The sequence below is a fragment of the Notothenia rossii genome (genome assembly GCF_949606895.1).
Source record: "Notothenia rossii genome assembly, chromosome: 7".
NCBI classification, from domain to species: Eukaryota; Metazoa; Chordata; class Actinopteri; order Perciformes; family Nototheniidae; genus Notothenia; species Notothenia rossii.
This window is the reverse complement of record NC_136905.1, coordinates 47969404-47989188: the sequence shown is the minus strand read 5'-3', so window position 1 is coordinate 47989188 and position 19785 is coordinate 47969404. Positions and strand designations below refer to the sequence as shown.

The 19785-nt window shown below is 42.8% G+C and overlaps 2 protein-coding genes across 3 annotated transcripts in view; one reads left to right on the top strand and one right to left on the bottom strand.

The window, feature by feature from the left end:
* LOC307045909 (uncharacterized protein) overlaps positions 1-19785 on the top strand; it is a 600354-nt gene that overhangs the window by 150864 nt on the left and 429705 nt on the right. The gene's annotated exons all lie outside the window — the stretch shown is intronic.
* The window catches only part of setd3 (SET domain containing 3, actin histidine methyltransferase), a 33276-nt gene continuing 21527 nt past the window's right edge, over positions 8037-19785 (bottom strand). Inside the window, exons 7-13 of the mRNA XM_079641494.1 lie at positions 17117-17175; positions 16110-16224; positions 15922-15996; positions 13380-13546; positions 11879-11964; positions 8985-9145; positions 8037-8638 (exon numbers count right to left, since the gene is read on the bottom strand). Coding sequence (XP_079497620.1) covers positions 8192-8638; positions 8985-9145; positions 11879-11964; positions 13380-13546; positions 15922-15996; positions 16110-16224; positions 17117-17175 — 1110 coding nt within the window. The 3' untranslated portion in view covers positions 8037-8191. The remainder of the gene's footprint in view (positions 8639-8984; positions 9146-11878; positions 11965-13379; positions 13547-15921; positions 15997-16109; positions 16225-17116; positions 17176-19785) is intronic.

Sequence of the window (19785 nt, the reverse complement as noted above, 5' to 3'; positions counted from 1 at the left end):
ATTTCATGTCAAGCGTGTGTGTGTGTGTGTGTGTGTGTGTGTGTGTGTGTGTGTGTGTGTGTGTGTGTGTGTGTGTGTGTGTGTGTGTGTGTGTGTGTGTTAGTGTGTGTGTGTAGAGGTGTGTGTGGTTAAAACACTTTCATGAAGTGAAGGAGGTTTTCCTTCTATAAAACAGCTGTGGGCAGCAGTGAGTGTCACGGACATTAATTCATAGATCAAGGCAGACTGGTGCACACTCTCCTGTCCTGCCAGGCGACACGCCCGTTCTAAGCCGTGTCCCTCACTCCTCACATCACAAGCTGCATCAAAGTGTATTATGTTGTTACATCGTTTCAGATGTTATGTTTCAGTTGTGCTTGATGCAAGCTTGTCGAAATTCGCCGTTTTGAATCCAAAATAGGTAGTTTGTGTGATTCATGTAGATCTGCAATAAAACATATTTTTGGGGTATGGGAGGACCCGGAGTAATCTGCGGCCGTGAGCTGTTATGTGCCATCATGACACGCATGGTGTTCTTTTTTTATATATTATAATGAAGTGCGAGCTGTGTGCTCGAGTCTTCCTGCCTGTCGGCTCTGCTCATGGATGTATAATAAGGCTCTGCTGCTCCGAGATGATGGTCTAGCTCAGGCATCCTCAAAGTCCGGACTCCGGTCCGGATCCGGACCGAACCACAACTGTCTCTGGACTCTGAGCAAATTATACTTTTCATATGCGAGACATCGCCACAACGCAACGAGTCAAAATGTTCCGCTGTGTCCAACAACAAACAGCGCTCTGCATGTCCGACTGTTCCACTGTCTGTGTGTGTCTGTCAACACATTGGTCCAATCCCATTCAGCATCCCGTCAGAGTTGTTTTCCCCCACCAACAGTCTGCGAATCAGAGGCACAGTAGGGCGGGTCTTCGCGGAATGCGGGTGGGAAAAATGCGTGTGTTTAAAAAAAAAAAGTCAGAGAGTTAACAGCTCATCTAGTTGCATCTGTACTGTAGAGCTCTAGTAGCCTAGTTTCACCTACTGGGGTGGCATGGGGGGGCAACTGCTACCCTCAAAATAGGCCTTGCCACCCCAGCTGCCACCCCAGTTGGCAGCTTTGTTTTGAAAGAAAAGTTGTGGCTCATCGGAGAGAAAGTCTCTAATGTCCGAGTACAAGTGAATGCAGCACAAGACGCACGCCTTGTAACCCCTCCCCCGGCCCTGGCGCGAGCTTGGAAATATGATAGGCGGCGATTTCATTTGAACGGTACGGCGCAAAACGAGAAGCATTCGGACCCAAGTACTGAAGGAATGAGGTATTTGCGGTCTGCAATGACAGAGAAGAGCCTGTCAGGTTGGCTGTACTCAGCATTGAATCAAAACGCACTAAAGCTGTTGATCTTAATCAGTGTGTGAGGCGTTTTGCTGAACAAGATGGTAATCGCCGCATTCAGCTGTAAAAGACATGTCAACTTGATGCTCTGCTCACGGATGAGCATACAAAACTGTTAAGATGATGACCTTACGTGTGTAAATATATGTTTTTCTTTGTGGGGGTCTGCCCCCAAAAAACAGTTTCAAGTCCTGAGAAAGTCAAATAAGACGGTGTGTAAAACTACACTGCCCAGCCAAAAGAAAGTAACCACTTTGATTGAACTAGGCCAGCACGTAAGGGCTTTCCACTGGATCATAACTGAAGTATAAAATAATGCATGACTGAAGTGATGGAGACCATGTGTGAAGGCAAACTAAAAGAGGAAATAACAGGTCAAGCAAATCCCCCTCTCAGATTCCACAGCAACCAGAAGAACATAAATACTGGCTGCTGATTTGATGAATCAGCTTTGTGATGGAATACAAAAAGCACAGTGCATTTCCTTAGCTGTGGATGAGTCCACTGACAATGCTCAGTTGCTGGTGTTTGTGAGTTTTTATGATTAGGCAAAGGGGAAGTTTGTTGAAGATGTTGGGCCTGACGAACCTCAGTGGACACACAAGGGGGCAAGACATTTATAAAGCAATAATGGGAATGCTGAATGAAAGAAGGTGCGGCTGCCTTTATTCATAACTGCAGCTCTTACACTGCGACCCTGAGGGATCAAGCACAGACACAATAACAATGAAAACTGCTGCATACAGATTATTTTTGTTTTTGCAACCTCGTGTTAAGAATCTTGTTGTAATTGTTTAAAAGTTTGAATGACCGTAATAAACGGACCTTTGTCTTATTGAAAAAAAAATGTTGGACCTTTAAGATTTGTATTTGAGTACCCCTGGTCTAGCTTCAGCAGCTACATTACCTACGGGTGCGTTCGTTAATATTAACTGCGCGTCCGGAGTCACTGTGGCACAGACTGGACCGCTGGTGAACAGCTGTTAGAACGGGCCGTTCAGGTGTCCAGAGCAGAGCTCCCTGTCGGAGCGGCAGAGCGTGATGTGAACTGAAAAGTTTTTCTGTGGCAATATTATTTAAGGAATCGTTGAGCTAGCTAGCTAGCATATATTGTCACTATCTGCTAACGTTAGCTTTAGCCTTCTATTTCTAATAGTTTTTTTCATAGGTTATAAACAGAGGTGGTATATTTAAGCAATAGCTCACGACAGACCGTGGTATATGCTCATTATATTGTCGACCCTCCGCTTCGCGTCGGGCCGAACCACGCCCCTTAGCTGTGATATAATGAGCAAATATCACGGCCTGAAGTGAGCTATTGCTTTTATAAAACCGTTACCAAGTGTGGCAATATGAAAGAAAAATACACTCTCTAATTTAAATAGTTTTTATTCGTAAATAATGATGTTCAAAAATAAAATAGTCCCTCATTTGCCTTCTGCACAAAACATAGTGCAAGGTGGTTGCTATGCAACAACACTAACAGCAAGCGAACATATTAGACAGAGAGCGTTGATCCATTATTTGACTGTTTATTTACATTAATGTGTATGTTGCTGTTTATTGTGCATCCACTGAAAAACTGTCCAGCATCAGTAGCATGGCTTACGTGGTCACTTGTATAGGTTGAGGTTGTTCGAGGCTGTTGCTTGGCGTGGCGAGATTATTGCTCCACTTTCTCCGGTCCCCGAGATTGAGCTTCCAGTAGCTCTGGAGAGAGCTTTCGCACCTGTGGCCACTAACGGTCATAATTTCTCTGCTTTGTTTCAAGACCCGCATCAGAAAGCTTTTGAATGGTGGTACTTTTCCAGTTGGTCTACCTGCTCTTCACGTAGCTCTGCATGTCGTAGTTCAGGTGCTTTTTTTTTCTGGAGATAGGCACTGCTCAATCCACTCCTCAATACTACAGTAAGACCCCCCCGGAGGTCGAAGTTAATCTTAAATGTTTCCATTTTATGCTTTGTAAGTTTGTTTCGTAACGGAAGAAATTTAAATATATTTATAAAACTGACAAGTCCAATCAAGCAATCTGATTGGTCGATAGCGTTTTTGCGGACCTCTTTGATTACAGATTTGAAAACATCGTTGCTTGCTTTAAAAGTAGCACAATTCATTATGTTAAACCTTCAAAAGTAACTAGATATCCCTGCCCTAATGCCAAAGGAACTGCACACTGAATATGTTTTTTCCGTTTGATGTCTATGTCTGGACCGCTGCGTCAAAAAGGAGGGCTTCTGCCCCGTTACTTCTCCGCTGCTTTCTTGTTCCAGTATGTTTCCAACCCGATGGTATACTGTTTTTCTCAGACGCGGAGGGATAATTTACAATTCTACCCGTGGTATACGCTCAGTATATCACGGCTAAGAATCAATTGACCAATATCCCTCCGCTGCGCGTTGGGATCCTGATCTGCCGACGAGGCTCCATTAAAATATAAATATTTGTAGTGAATTATTGAGTTTAGGCACGTTAATAACGTTTTAATGAAGTTGAATCCAGTATATTCATATGTGTCAGTGATTTCATGTCAATTCGGTGAACATAAACATAAATGATCGTGGTGAAGATGATGATTAAATTAGGATTACAAATCGAGAGACGGGCTGCATTTCCTCCCGTTGGTTTTTTCGACTAAACAACATTATTTTGTTCATGGTGATGTTTTGTACATGATTACATGTCTCTTATTTAGCACAGAGTATGATATCCGTGACATATGGATCTTAACAAAGTTCCGCTGTACATCCAGCATACTGTATCTGACATTATTTCACATGAGCTCCAGTGTGGAACCCCACTGCACCCCCTGGTGGATCAATGATTCATTGCAGCTGGCTTCATTATAATTACATTTATCTATCACGGGGGCGGTCTCAAGTCAAGCTGGAGGTTTTCCCTTGAGCGAGGGCAGATCACGTACCAATCACGGCCCTCGCGTTTCAAACTGTCTGAAATGAATCGCTACATCTGTATGAGAACGGAGCCTACAGTTTGCAGAATTTCCGCTGGCAGTGTCCCGGAGTTTGCCGCTTGGCTCTGATAGGCCAAAAGTCGGTTCGATTGCATTCAGGATCGATTGCCTATCCTGTCCGGGTAGCCCGGATGTTGCGCCCTCAACATTTTGGATGTCGAATTCGAAGCACCAAATTTGACCATTCAAATTTGTCTTTACTTGAATTTTTATAACTGAATTTCATCAATCCAATTTGAGCAACCTGAATATATTTTTATATTACATTTTGAACTTTAATTTTGAGATCTGAATTTGTGAACACTGAAAAAATTACATTGAAATTCAGTTATGGAAATTAAGTGCCAAGATATTTCAGATTTTTATTTCACGTAAATTTGGAACAAAAAAATTCAGATACATGGTTTTCAAAGTAAAACATTTAAATTATATAAATGTGGTGGCTGATAACATTCAAATCATCGTCTCTTATTTGCTTCCATAAATCAGTCCCCTGCTAATTTGCATCAGCCTACATGAGTCTCGTGTTTTCTGGTTTTCAAATGGTAAGAATGGCCAAAAATAACTTACATGTATGGCGCATTTCCACTGCAGCGTGTAGCACGGTTTAAGCGTGCCGTGCCAAACCCGACCCGTTTTTTGTTGCGTTTCCACTAGGGGTAGTTCCGGCTAACGGGTACTTTTTCACAGTTTTTCTGGCCCTCCAAAATCATGGTTCTTTCTGGGCCAAAAACCGGGCTGAGTGCTAAACGAGTGACGTGAGTGGCTACAACTACAACACAATGAACATATTTTACCGTGATTTAATTGTAATACACGTTTCAAAATGATGCCGAAGTAAAAAACATACTGATACCGGTTAGTAAAAACCATGAATTAATGCTTTGACAAGTCTGCAGACAGACGGCAGGCGAAAAACCTTTTGAAATGCGTGTTTTCTGAATGGAGATCGGCTAAGCCAACGTTATATATACTCCCACCGTCCACACTCACAACAACGGCCTATACAGATATAAATAAACCAGCGACTGTATTCTCCATGACAGAGACAGTCTGTGGTTTGTACTTGTTTAACTTTTGTCCAGTTTCTGAACAGATATGATGAGCTGTGAACTCTGAGGGCTAACACCTAACGGCTGATGTTGGTTTTGTGGTTCGCATTGAAGATGACATCACGGCTTTGCCTACACTGCGTTACTATAGTTACTGCCCCAGTTCCTAAACTGTAATGGAAACGCAGCATAAAGTGAGCCTGGCCTACCAAAGCCCAGTGTACTGTAACGCCGTTATTTTTGGCAGTAACTAGTACTCTAACGCAGTGTTTTTCAAAGTGGGGGCCGCCAGGGGGGTCACTCAAAGTTTGAGGGAAAAGGGATTTATTTTTTTAGATGTTATTAATAACTGCATACCTTTCAATCTATGTGTCCTTTGATGCCAATCTTTTAATATTTTTTGTTTTTGAATCACACGACCGCCCTTCAAGCCAATCCGAATCAAGCTGCCGCTACTGAGAGTGAACATTTGCTCAGCTTTTGGAGCAAGTGAGAGCGAGTGAATGTTTCGCTCTGCAGCTGGATGAGAGCACGGATGTAGCAAATGTCTCAGAATTGCTTGCATACATCAGATTTATTTCAGAAGACAACTTTGTTGAGGAAATATTATTTTGCAAAGCACTGGAAGGTAGGACCACATGAAGAGACATTTTCCAAGTTTTAGATGAGTACATCATCTCAAACGGACTTGACTGGTCTCGTTGTGTGGGTGTGTGTTCAGATGGGGCAGTGGGGCTATGACAGGCAAAGAAAGCGGAGTGACAGCTTCGATCAGGCAGAAGGCCCAAATGTAGTGGCAACGCACTGCATGTTCCATCGGGAGGCACTTGTACACATCATTTAAAAAAAAAAATTGCAACAGGGGGTCCACGCCAGAAGATAATGCTATATGGGGGTCCTTGGCATGGCAAAGTTTGGGAACCCCTGCCTAACGCATTATTTTTTGAATTCAGTAACTCAGTTACCGTTACTACATGGTGCGTTACTCCGTTATTTTTTTTATATAGTCTCGGCTCCCAGACGTTGGTGAGTGGCGCCAACAGCGAGGCGAACAGAGATGAGAACTGTACTTAGGTACAGTACTTGAGTAAATGTACTTAAATACTTCCTGTGTCACATGCGGAGACGCGCTTTGGGCGGATTTGTGTTTACTAACAAGACTATCATGGCGGCGGCGGAGCTCAAGTCGAGTTTCTCCACCTGGAGATATTCTCACTATTTCACTTTTGTCAAGCACAAAGAAAATAACGTTTTAGTTACATGTAAGTTGTGTCTTGGCGGGTCAAAGATCCTATCTACTGCCCAAAACAGCAATTCAAATCTGTTGAAACATCTGCAGAAACAACATGCTGGGACGAAAGCTAGTAGCTAAGACCACAGACCCAGACTCATCCAACGCCACTCCACCTCCACCTAAGCAACAGCGGCTGGATTTTAACCGAGGGATTGCTAGCCAGGGAAAAGTTGATAAAGCCATTGCACGGTATGTTGGAGAACACATGAAGGCTATTTCTACTATTTCTATTGCTATTTCTTGGTCAACAGATTGTATTATTCTCCAATGCAATAACAGTACTGAAATGAAGGCTATAAGGGCATTAATGGGAGCCCTTTTTCAAGTAACTAATGCGTTACTGTTCATAATAACGCATTAGTTACTTTGAACTTTTTGGTGTAGGTAATCAGTAAATTAACTGAGTTACTTTTGAAATGAAGTAACTAGTAATGGTAACTAGTTACTGGTTTTCAGTACACAACACTGCCAAGGCCTAACTATAACGCACTAAGCCGTGCGAGGCCCTGCAGTGGAAATGCGCCATTAGTAAGTTATTGTCTTTATTTTTGAGTTTTTGGGGCCATCCCTGCAGATAACACCAACTACAGAGCGACATAATCTACTGACGGAGTGCGTCCGTGTCTTTCATACAAAGTTTTTCATGTAGAAATTGCCTCATTTTATGGCAGTCAAACTCAAATCTTTCAACAGGAGACCTCTATAATCTGTCCTCTGCTGTCTCAGCGAGTCACACCCATCAATCCCTTCTGGTGACATCAGCAGATCATCACTGCAACATACACCAAGTACACTCATAAAGAAACTTCTTAAAAACACACAATAAAACAACATTCTTGAATACTGAAACTACATAATTACTGAAATTAACATTTTGATGGTAAAAAAAGAAGAAGAAATCAAGCAAAAACTATCTTCCATTTTGGCACATCATACCATAACAACTACCATCAATTAAAACAATTGTTCTCAGACGTATGCATGTATGTTTTGCTTGAAATAATTTTAAGCAGGATAAAAAGAGCAGAGGGCAGTGATGGTCTTAACTCCATAGCACAAAAAGCCCCGGAGAAAACGATTGTCAAATCAAAGCATACAGGACATTTATGGAGACAAACTGCAGTAATAAACCAACCAATTCAGAAGATTAGAGACATTTTGGCTTTGTGGAAATAACATTCACCTAACTCCTTTTATTATTTTCTCTCACCTAACAATGTGCTGGAACCAGTTTGTGGTGTCTATCCTTCACTTGCTTCATGTGCGCAGGTCTAACACTAGTTACAAGCTGTTCTGCACACAGGGACACACCGACAGCATTTAAAAAAACGAAGAAAAGCCACGCTGGATGAACGTGCAATCTGAAAAGTTCTGCAGCTTTGCATTTTTTCAGCTTTAATATTTCAGAGTCATTTAAGAGACACAAAAAATATATAAATAGCATGGGCTGTGGCAGTAAGTGAAATACATTTATTCACAGTTGTTTTTTGGGACTATCATCAGTTCAACTGGCACTTAGGCTTGCTACTTCCTTTTGGCCCTTCTGGGTTGAACTTCCAATCGAGTCCAAAGCTGAATCAACATCTCCACTGATCCCCTCCAGCGTCAGCCCTCCATTAGCCTCTTGATCAAAACCAGCGGCAGCCTTGTCCCCGTTCAGGAAGTGACTGTGCTCCTCCACTTGGATCTCCTGGCCTTCTTCTACCTCCTCCAACTTTCGTAGAATGATCGGAAGCTTTGAATCTGCATCAGAATTCTCCAGCAAAGCGATATCGCTTTCCTCATATCGAGGCAACCGAGCTCCCTCCTCTAGCTTCTTCTCAAAGTGCAAACGCTTGGCCCGTCCACTGGCCGAAGCCTTCTCCAGGATCTGCTTTTCAGCCAAGCTGAGCTGGACTGCCACGCGAGAATTGAGGGATAGATCTGCTTTCTCAAGCATGGAGCTGTCCTCCTAGAGGAGACACGACCAGGAGGTAATAAGGAAAAGGGGAAGAAAGAAGAATGTGAAGATGACAATACATTATAGGACGTTAAACATTTTTTGTTTTAACTTCAAATATTCACTTCCTAAGTGCTTGTCGGACCTTCGTAAAAGCTCTCGCCAAATCTTTATGACCTCAGGATGTGAGGGCAGAATCTTACAAGGAATTATCATTCTACCTAACGTGTCAGTGGCCATTCAGAGGTATCGCTCTGTTTTGAGCCCTCGGACAATCCATTTGGTTTGAACCATACTTGAACCCTTGACACCTCGTCTGTGACAGCTTTCAACAAGACTTAGACACAAGTCCACTGACCTGTGAGGTGGTCTTGTAGGTCTTGAGCAGGAGAGCAGCCCTGGTCTCCAGGAAAGTCCACATCTTGATCTCGTTTTCCCAGCTGACAGGGAACTCGCTGTTGCCCAGGGTGAAGATCTTATTGACGGCACCGTCTCCGAGCAGGTAATCCTTTAGTTCCTCTGAAACCAGAGAGAATAAAAGTGTTCTGATCTCACCTGCACATCTATAACGTTTTCTGAAGTAAATGCAGCCATGGGCATAAAATGAGGAGGTTGAGCAGGGGACAATATTCTTGTGGCCCCCCCATGCTCGGACCATATCAAGTTTCAAACTCAGTCTACATTTTACCTGAACGTTTTTGTGACTGCGTCTTGCACAGTGTTGCTATGATGGTAACAATATTTGTCTTGAGGCTGACAGAGAGAAATATAAACAGCTGGCAGAGTTCTCTAAAGCTTCTCTGTGGTACACTTCTGTCTTCTTGATGATACACAGAATCACAAACTCAAAACTATAACAGTACTGCTGTCGGGGCTGGTGAAAGAAACCAAAGCAAAACTGCAAAACCACTAGAGAAAAATAGTAAAGGCGATTCTCGGGCTATAAAAGATAATTGGTGTGTAAGATGTGGAGAAGAACGCAGATAATTGCTTCTTCAGTCAAAACCATGTGTTAGTGGAAATGTGTGAGTAATTGCTGAGAGTTTTTTCGACATGATTCCAAACCAGACCAATGAAAACACAACCAAAACTTGCACGCAGATATTTACCTTCAAACTAATTAGACCTGATATGAAGCCGGATGTCAAACAAAACCGATTTAAAATAGTTTTAGAAAAAATGAAATAATAATACCAAAACGCAGTCAATAACAAAGATCCAGTTACTTTAGATTCAACACTAAGAGTGGCAGCAGCGTGATCTCTATCATCAACAAGAAGCCATAGGATGAAGATTCTAAATAGTTCTAAGAATCAATGCACCTCGTATTTCCTCTTAAACATTTTTTTAAATTGCAACTTCTCTCTGATTATGGTGCACCAAGAAACAGTCCACTTTCAAATGAATCCAAATGATTGTTTTATTAAATTGTATCACATTTCCAAAGCAGATAGCTGCTGACTTCCCCTGCTTCTTGTATTTTTGTGAATAATTTGTGAAGTAATACCTCAAGGGCTGGGACAGATGGTTGGATCCCTTTTGGATCTGATTCATAGTAAAACATATAACCAATAAATGCTTAACTCTTTTGCTAACTAATCTCTCATCCAACATCTCTAATGGCAACATGGAAAACATGCAGGTTGTAGGCTTTCACTTTGTAGTGGGTGGTGACTGTTTGCTCTGGTTCAAATATCAAACACATGCAGGAGAATAGACCGGCTTACTATATAAGGGCTGACATTAAACATTTAGCTTTTTGTGTTAACGTTCTCTCCATACCTGGACCTAACTGTCTTAGTTTTGGACACACGGAAAAAAACATAGAAACATAATAATTTTCGGACTATAAGCCGCGCCTTTTTTCCCATTTTTCGACCCTGCGGCTTATATAACGGTGCGGCTAATCTATGGATTTTTACAGCTAACGGCCACTAGGGGATCTCCTAAATCTATGGATTTTACAGGTTACAGTCCACCACCTTTAACTCTATGGGCTCTTTGGCCGGTCTGCGCCCCCCAGCTTTAAGCGGCGGGCTCCAGCAGGAAAAGCTGGAGGCCGGAAAAGAGTGAGGCAGGTAGCGCGCAAAAGTAAAAGTGGAACCGAGAGTGGTACGAGAGACAGAACGAGAGCAAGACAGACAGACAGACATTACGAGAGCGAGACAGTTTGTGCAAAGGTGTTAAACGTGCGCTGGGAGCGCACCGTTTAAGTTTGAAAGTTGAAAAGTTTGTGTGTCTGAAACGCTATGTGATACAGTACAGTTTACATAGCACAGTACATGTTCTGTAGTTACTATTGCACTAAATGGTAACACTTGAATACGTTATGCAAATATGCAACTTGTTTGTTGAAATGTTAATAAATGGGAGCTTCCTCAAACAGCCATCTCTTTCCCGACAATCCCCTCTGCACGAACCCTTACATATGGTAATTAAACATTAAAACACCTGTGGCTTATAGTCCAGTGCGGCTTATATATGTACACATCATTCAATTTAGCTGCTGCGGCTTATATTCAGGTGCGCCTTATAGTCCGAAAATTACGGTAATCATCTCATCAGACACTGAAGAACATTAGAATGTGTCGACTATTTATAAAACTATGACTTCTTTTTGTGTCAAAAGGTTGCTACGGCAGGAATTCCTGACCTAGCAGAGTTGGAGCAGAATGTTGGTGGAGATCAGCAGTTATGCATGTCATCTAAAATCATTGAGCGTCTTCTCTGCTGCCTCTGATCTACACACTGAAACACAAGTGTTACATGGGGAAGGTGAAAGAGGCTGTTCTTCCCCGGCTGTATGTGCACACTATTCCATCATGTCACATCTGTTAGGACACACACAAGGCACTGGGGCCATTAACAAATGAACATGCAGCTAAAGAGTGAATAATATATAAGCGTAATTCTGAATGTGTCCCGTGACAGAGCCCTGGTGTGGTCGGGGATTTATGACACCGGTGCCATTGTGCATACATGCTGATGAATATTGTAAATCCTGTGGTAGATCGCTAACTTCACACATCTGGTGGCCTGCCTTGATCAATTAACCCGCCGAGGAATGGACAGGCCTTGCTCTTCTCTTTTCCTCCACCCCCTCTCCGCCTCTTCCTCTCCACTGATGTACGGAGGAAGCAGTCACTCGACGACCGTCTCCGAGAAGCGGCAGAGACTTTGTGGCTTCCAGGTTCCACAGGGAATGTCCTGCTGGGGTGTGTGTGTGTGTATGTGTGTGTGTGTGTTTCTTACCCTCTGTCATGCAGAAGACTCTTAGGAAGGCAAGGAGCTGGGCTGATATCGGGGGTTCATTACAGTGCACTGCAAAGACACAAGATCTGTAAACAACAAACAAAACAAAATATTAATGACAGATCAATAAATGCATAGAATAAGAAATGGAGATTACTTACACATGGAACACGTCTGATTCTGTTATAATACTACTAAGACTACTTTTATCATATGTATACATGTCTCTGCTTCAGTAGTATACATCTTTATCAGGAATATTTGATATTGTGCATTACTTGTGATATATGCCTTTTCTACTGTAGATTTGTTTATATTTGCTGTTTATTTTCTATTTTATTATGTCTATACTTTAATCCACCTTTAAAATATGTTAATACCTGAACACACTGCAGCAACAAGAATTTCCGAATTTGGGATCAATAAAAGTACTATCTATCTATCTACTCACATATGTTAAAGAAACGTTCTGGGATGGCGTTCCATGCATGCACATTTCCAGAATTGGAGTCAGGACCTGACATAATCACATTAAACTGCAGTCTTTCTTTTGTCTCTAAACATATATTAATGTTACTCTGTAAGTATTCCTCAGGATTCTGAAAGTCAGCAGAGAGGTAGTGTATGATCTAGGACTCAGCTAAATCCATTCACCATCATAACATTACTCTGAGGTTATTTGGAAGGGGACAATATTTCCCCTTATTCCAGCAAAGTGATTGATGTGGTGATCGGTAGCACATTATTATACTCACAAACACATTAGAGCTGCCTCCCCAACTTATTCAATTATTGCTCTGGCCACCGCTCCAGCAAACAGCACCAGCTCAGGGAAGAAAACTCTTTGTAGGAAATGCTGTGGTCTATTATACTGTGTGTTTTTGAAGACTTAGGAAAAAGGGCTTATTACAAATTTGCTAATTTAAAGTAAATTGTACTCACTTATTGCCACTTATCAGGCAGGAATGAAGTAGAGCACAGCAGTGATTTCAGAGTGCGAGCAGTGTGCTGATAGCAGCCGCTCAGCATCTCTCAGGCCCAACACTCAATCTACTGCTGCTTCCTTTGAAAATGATCTACGAGCATATCTGTCAGTTTAATGGAACGCCGTGGCAACAACAGGGATTGTTTCATTTCATTTTCACTGTTAAGATTTAGACTGTCATCAATAAGAGATTAAAAGGAGTCTGATTAAAAATGTCGGGCAGAGAATGCAGCATATTAAGGGGCTAATGATAAAATTATTAAGCTTCTTGGTGATGAAAGTGTTGGGGCGGATGGTTAATTGATACTTGGCTGGATGAGGGGGGGGGGGGAGAATTCTCCTGCAACATTTATATTGTGTGTTTCTGGATGAAAATATCTACAGTTGGAAGACAAAGAGCACCCAGCTGAGAGGTGCATGGAGTCTGACATGATCCTGAAGCTCTGCTGGAACCACATCGGGAGCTTCAGGAAGTACTCTGTGAAAGAGTAGAAAGAAAAGAGGAAAGGGACTTACGCAGGAATGCCGGCTCGGGCCAGCACCTCGGCCTTCATGGCGTACAGTCGCTCGCTCTTACTGACGCCCAGCTTGATCTTCACTCGGTCGTGGGCGTTGTTTTGAAAGAAGAAGCCATTGTGGATGACAAACTCGGCATTTGATCTCGTGCCATAGAAGATGTAGATCTATAGAAACAGTGAATCATAGGCATCAACACCTTCATCATCTTGTGCTGTGCAATAGCTGCCCACTGCTCCTAGTACTAGACTCCTGGTACTAGACTCCTGGTACTAGGATGGGTTAAAGCAGAGAACACATTTCACTGTGTGAGCTGTGTGCATGTGTGACCATTAAGCCCCTGTCGCACTGTCCCGAAATTGACACCCGATGGACACACGAATATGGAATTGTGAATTTCGCATGAAGATGACCCCGAACCACACCAAGGCAACATTTACATTACATTTAAGACATACAACTGCAACGAAAGTAACAAAAACGATTACCGTAATTTTCGGACTATAAGCCGCGCCTTTTTCCCCATTTTTCGACGCTGCGACTTATATAACGGTGCGGCTAATCTATGGATTTTTACAGCTAACGGCCACCACCTTTAACTCTATGGGCTCTATGGCCGGTCCGCGGACCCCCACCTTTAAGCGGCGGGTTCCAGCAGGAAAAGCTGGAGGCCGGAAAAGAGTGAGACAGGTAGCGCGCAAAAGTAAAAGTGGAACCGAGAGTGGTATGCCGCTGCTGCGGCTTATATTCAGTTGTGCCTTCAGTTGTGCCAAAATTACGGTATATTAAAGTACTATGATACTGTACTGATATTTTCAGACTTTGTTCTTTACTTTATCCGTCTTTATATGTAGAAGATATTAAGTTTTCTCCGTAATGTTGTTTCCATAGCAACAAAAACCTCCTGTCAACTCGCCTTTAAAATAATTTCCATTTATGGTGTCTGTCAGTTTCCACCACAGCCTCCCAGACTCTGTTCAGAGAGGGGTACTGTCTTCCTTTAACCTTAATCTCCCGTTTAAGAAGGGCCCACAAGTTCTCTATAGGATTTAGGTCAGGTGAGGAAGGGTTAAGGTCAGGTGAGGAAGGGTTAAGGTCAGGTGAGGAAGGGTTAAGGTCAGGTGAGGAAAGGTTTAGGTCAGGTGAGGCAGGGTTTAGGTCAGGTGAGGAAGGGTTTAGGTCAGGTGAGGAAGGGTTTAGGTCAGGTGAGGAAGGGTTTAGGCCAGGTGAGGAAGGGTTTAGGTCAGGTGAGGAAGGGTTAAGGTCAGGTGAGGAAGGGTTAAGGTCAGGTGAGGAAGGGTTAAGGTCAGGTGAGGAAGGGTTTAGATCAGGTGAGGAAGGGTTAAGGTCAGGTGAGGAAGGGTCTAGGTCAGGTGAGGAAGGGTTAAGGTCAGGTGAGGAAGGGTCTAGGTCAGGTGAGGAAGGGTCTAGGTCAGGTGAGGAAGGGTTTAGGTCAGGTGAGGAAGGGTTAAGGTCAGGTGAGGAAGGGTCTAGGTCAGGTGAGGAAGGGTTAAGGTCAGGTGAGGAAGGGTCTAGGTCAGGTGAGGAAGGGTCTAGGTCAGGTGAGGAAGGCCAGGTGAGGAAGGGTCTAGGTCAGGTGAGGAAGGGTCTAGGTCAGGTGAGGAAGGGTTTAGGTCAGGTGAGGAAGGGTTAAGGTCAGGTGAGGAAGGGTTAAGGTCAGGTGAGGAAGGGTTAAGGTCAGGTGAGGAAGGGTCTAGGTCAGGTGAGGAAGGCCAGGTGAGGAAGGGTTAAGGCCAGGTGAGGAAGGGTTAAGGTCAGGTGAGGAAGGGTCTAGGTCAGGTGAGGAAGGCCAGGTGAGGAAGGGTTAAGGCCAGGTGAGGAAGGGTTAAGGTCAGGTGAGGAAGGGTCTAGGTCAGGTGAGGAAGGCCAGGTGAGGAAGGGTTAAGGCCAGGTGAGGAAGGGTTAAGGCCAGGTGAGGAAGGGTTAAGGTCAGGTGAGGAAGGGTCTAGGTCAGGTGAGGAAGGCCAGGTGAGGAAGGGTTAAGGCCAGGTGAGGAAGGGTTAAGGTCAGGTGAAGAAGGGTCTAGGTCAAGTGAGGAAGGCCAGGTGAGGAAGGGTTAAGGCCAGGTGAGGAAGGGTTAAGGCCAGGTGAGGAAGGGTTAAGGTCAGGTGAGGAAGGGTCTAGGTCAGGTGAGGAAGGCCAGGTGAGGAAGGGTTAAGGCCAGGTGAGGAAGGGTTAAGGTCAGGTGAGGAAGGGTCTAGGTCAGGTGAGGAAGGCCAGGTGAGGAAGGGTTAAGGCCAGGTGAGGAAGGGTTAAGGTCAGGTGAGGAAGGGCCCCAATATCTTAGTCATTTTAAGAGCTGCATCCCTCTGAAATACTTTTAAAATATGCCACTTACAAGTGAAATACATCATCTGAAAGCTGGGAACCTGAAGATGAACTTTAAATGCAGCTCAGCACTGTGTGTTAACTTTTACAAACATGAACAAATACACAAGTTTATAAGCGATGAAACATCATGATTAAAGCTCATGATTCCATTCCCATGCTCAATCAGTCTCATATGTTGCAGTGTGTTCACCTGTTCGTTCTCTTTGTAATCCTGTAGGGCCACACATTCACAGCGGTCATCCTCAAGGTTGTATCCGGTGGTGATCTGAAGATCAACATCAACTTTTACTCATTCAACCTTTACCAGCACTCAGTGGAAACATGTTGCTGTTATTTAAAACAACACTGATGTATGGAAGTGTGAGATGAAGACGTTACCAGTCCATTGGTGTGGTTACACATGTCCCACAGGGGGATGAGGGCCAGAGTGATGCGGCCCCCGTCCTCAGTGGGGATCTGGTTCTGCCGTGTCATCACTGAAGACACCGCCCACCTGCACACACATCAACATTCAGTGTTAAAGGTCAACATTGGTATTGCCAAACAGAGAAGCCTTGCATCAGATGAAGATGGAGAGAGAAGGAGGGAGGATGGAAGGAGAGTGGAGAGTGAACACAATGGAGAAGCAGCAAAACAAGTGGAAGAGAAAAGCAGGAAGGAGGAGAGACTGGAAATCTAAGTCAAGCTTACAGTGGAGGCAGTTTATATAAATATGGGGCGGGGGGGGGGAAATCATTCAATTAAGAATCAACATTTTAAATGATCTGCACTATGTTGATGGAACACTAAAGGACATCGTGCCGCAGGAATTTGAATCTGTTAGTTGTAAACTGTTCCATAGACGTCCACATGTACAATTTAAAGTATCCTTTTGTTTCATTCATCTTTGACAGTAAGAAGACTAACATGTTTCCAAATGATTGCGGTTATCTTTTTAAATTAAAAGTGGTGTACAATGCTTTAGCAAGCAGGTTGTGTTATCAGTTGTGTTTACTACCTGAAAATTGTAGGCCCTTTTCTGAAATGAATTATACCATGTGCAATCAAAATCAAAATCTGCCACTAAGATCATCATCCTAAACTTAATCCTGATTTTGGAGTAAGACTTCATAGGGGACATGTCAGTAGTGATCCCTCTGAGTGTACAGAAATACAGAGAATAATATGACGTTTATATTTTACTGTTTGGGGTCAGTTTCTCTTCGAAAAAAGTTTGACTTCTTTTTTTGTTATGACCAATAGGAATGATGGCCAAACCTATGAATAAAATACCTATGTTATATTCTTCACAGGGACAGATTTGTAGAAACACATGAAGATATAGTAAATGATAAGACCATGTAGAAACAGACTCATTCTGCACACACACTTCTACACACACTGACCTGTAGTCATCAAACGTGAAGCTGTCCTTCAGGGGCAGCTTGCTGGCAGCGGGGTGAGTCTGGGGAGGGAGGAGAGGGAAAAGGGGGAAAAAGGGAAAAACAAATCAGAATGAGGAATATTGGAATATTATTAAACAGGTATGATGGGGGGGGGGGTCTTCTCAGTCAACTTAATCTGTTGTGGCCAGCAGCCATCACACATCTGCCTCATCCATTTAGCCTGAAACAGGTGTGTGTGTGTGTGTGTGTGTGTGTGTGTGTGTGTGTGTGTGTGTGTGTGTGTGTGTTTTTGTCAATGCCACCAGTTTCTCCATTTAAAGCCACAGCCAACACCTACCACAGTTTAGTGGATACATAATGAAGAAAAGGCGGAGAGGAGGGAAATGAAATGGAAGGACGTAAAAAGAGTTCTAAGAAAGAAAAGCAGAGAAATGACAGAGTAGAAGAGAGTGTGAAAGGAAGAGCACAAGCTGTTATTCAGTGTTAGTCAATCAAAGGAAGTGATATTGTGATGTTGATATTGTTATTATATTCCTCAAATGTCAATACATCTGAAAGGGGCTTGTGTTAAGCCCTTCATGTACACATTGTGTTAGCTTTACAATGCTGCCGAGCACCTCTTACCTGAACGATATGTTTTAGAATAAAGGAATCCTATTTGGAGAGTTGCTAATTGTTTTGAGTCAGATGGAGAGTTTTGCAATTTATCAGAATAGTTTAAATAATCTTGTGATTTTGCAAACATGTGAAATTGTGAACATTTTGAAAATTAAGTTATAACAATGCACCAATATATTTATTTTAAGTCTAACTTGAACATAAATCATATGTCGCTCTGATGGTAATCCTGACTCCCCCAGGTTAGAGCTGACACAGATCTCTGTCCCCCTGAGGGTCAGGGACAGTTCGTGAGGACATGGATAGACTAGTCCACACTTCAAAAGCTCACCCATTAATACAACATAACATATCTTGTCTGTTTTATCTGTGCATAAATACAAACATTTATTTTAATCTAGGGGGAATTACATTAATAAATCCTCCCAGCAATGATGTGCTCACCACAATAATGTGAACAAGTGAGCTTCTTAAAATATTAAATTCAAAAAAAGGTCCCCTCTATAAGTGCATATATACGTATATCAAGGTTCAAGGTTCTTTGAACATATATGTGTGTGTGTGTGTGTGTGTGTGTGTGTGTGTGTGTGTGTATATATATTATACACAGGGCATCCAGCAGTGATGGTGATAGGAGCCAGCCTACAGGTGAGTGTGGAGGATCATGCTTGTCAGGTTAAACAAAGTGACCAGTGATGGTGAATGTGAAGGGAGGTGAGGCGAACTGCCTCAAAGATGCTGTGATGCTGTTCATTGGTTTGTTTGTTTGTCAGTCTGTCTGCTCAACAAAACATTAACAACTGTTGGCCAGAGAATGATTTCTAGATGTAGAGTTCCAAAAAGGGAGGAGAGTTTTTTTTTAACACTCTTATTTCCATTTCTGTTATCTTTTTGGTGTTGTATATGTTATTCAACCGTGGAAGATTCCTGGATAATCCAACAATACCATTAGTTGAAGTCAAGTATTTCTGTTAGTAAAGACGGTTAGCTCTAAGGGTGATATCAGAATCTGGGTCATTGCTACGTTGTTTTGCTCTGATATATTTGGAATTATTTAGACATACAGAATGAACATTGATTTTGAAAATGAAGAGATACATGTTATGTAACCGCAAATATTTAATGTAATACAATAATTATATTTCGGCAGGAATGTGAAATAATATATATTAAAAAGGGATGTGCAAATGTTCAGTTAGGACGGGCCGTAAAGTACAGACTTTCAAAACTCAAACAATGTATGTATTCAGTTTCCAATTTCGGAATGAATTAGATTCCTCAGAATCCTGGTTATAGGAACTCAAGTCTCAGAAACCCCTGGTCTGAGCAGAAAGTATCCAGAACCAAGATAAAGCAACTTGTTCTACCCTGAGTGGTCACAAACCCCCCCCCCCCCCCCCCACATCTCTGTGTTGGGGAGAATGAGGAAGTGGCTGTAGCTGTCTGTGTTCATCAGCATATACCAGTCTGTGGACCGACAGGACAGAGGACAGGGAGGCGGGTGAGAGGGGGTCTAGAGGAAGGTACATTCAGGTCAATTCAATTCAAAACCAATGTGACAAGCTAATTTTCCAGCCCGGTCATCTGGAGCGAGGGGCTACACCAGGAGGGAAGAGAAGTGTGTGTGTGCTTGGGTTAAGAAAGGAGATGTATCAGAGATGAGGGGACAGAACACACACACACCTCCATGAGCCCTTCTTGCTCAGTCTCCATCTCAAGCAAAGCGCAACATAAAGCTGTGCGTGCATGCACACTGTTAGTGTGATTACTACGATTCCAAGTTTTTCACCAATGATTTCCATACATTCATTTATTTGTGCCAGACTGCCTCAATACCAACATTAGGCATCAAATATTGATCTTCTATAGTTAATATACTAATTCTGATAATTAAAATCCTATTTCAATGTAGAGATGCTCGGTGAAATTTATTTGCTTTGCCCCTCCTTGCCCCGCTCTACAGACCTGCCTGTGAACAACGCCCACTCTCCTTCCACACATTAAGTTAGTATTCAGCTCCAAAAGTCAAACCATCTATATTTATAGATAAT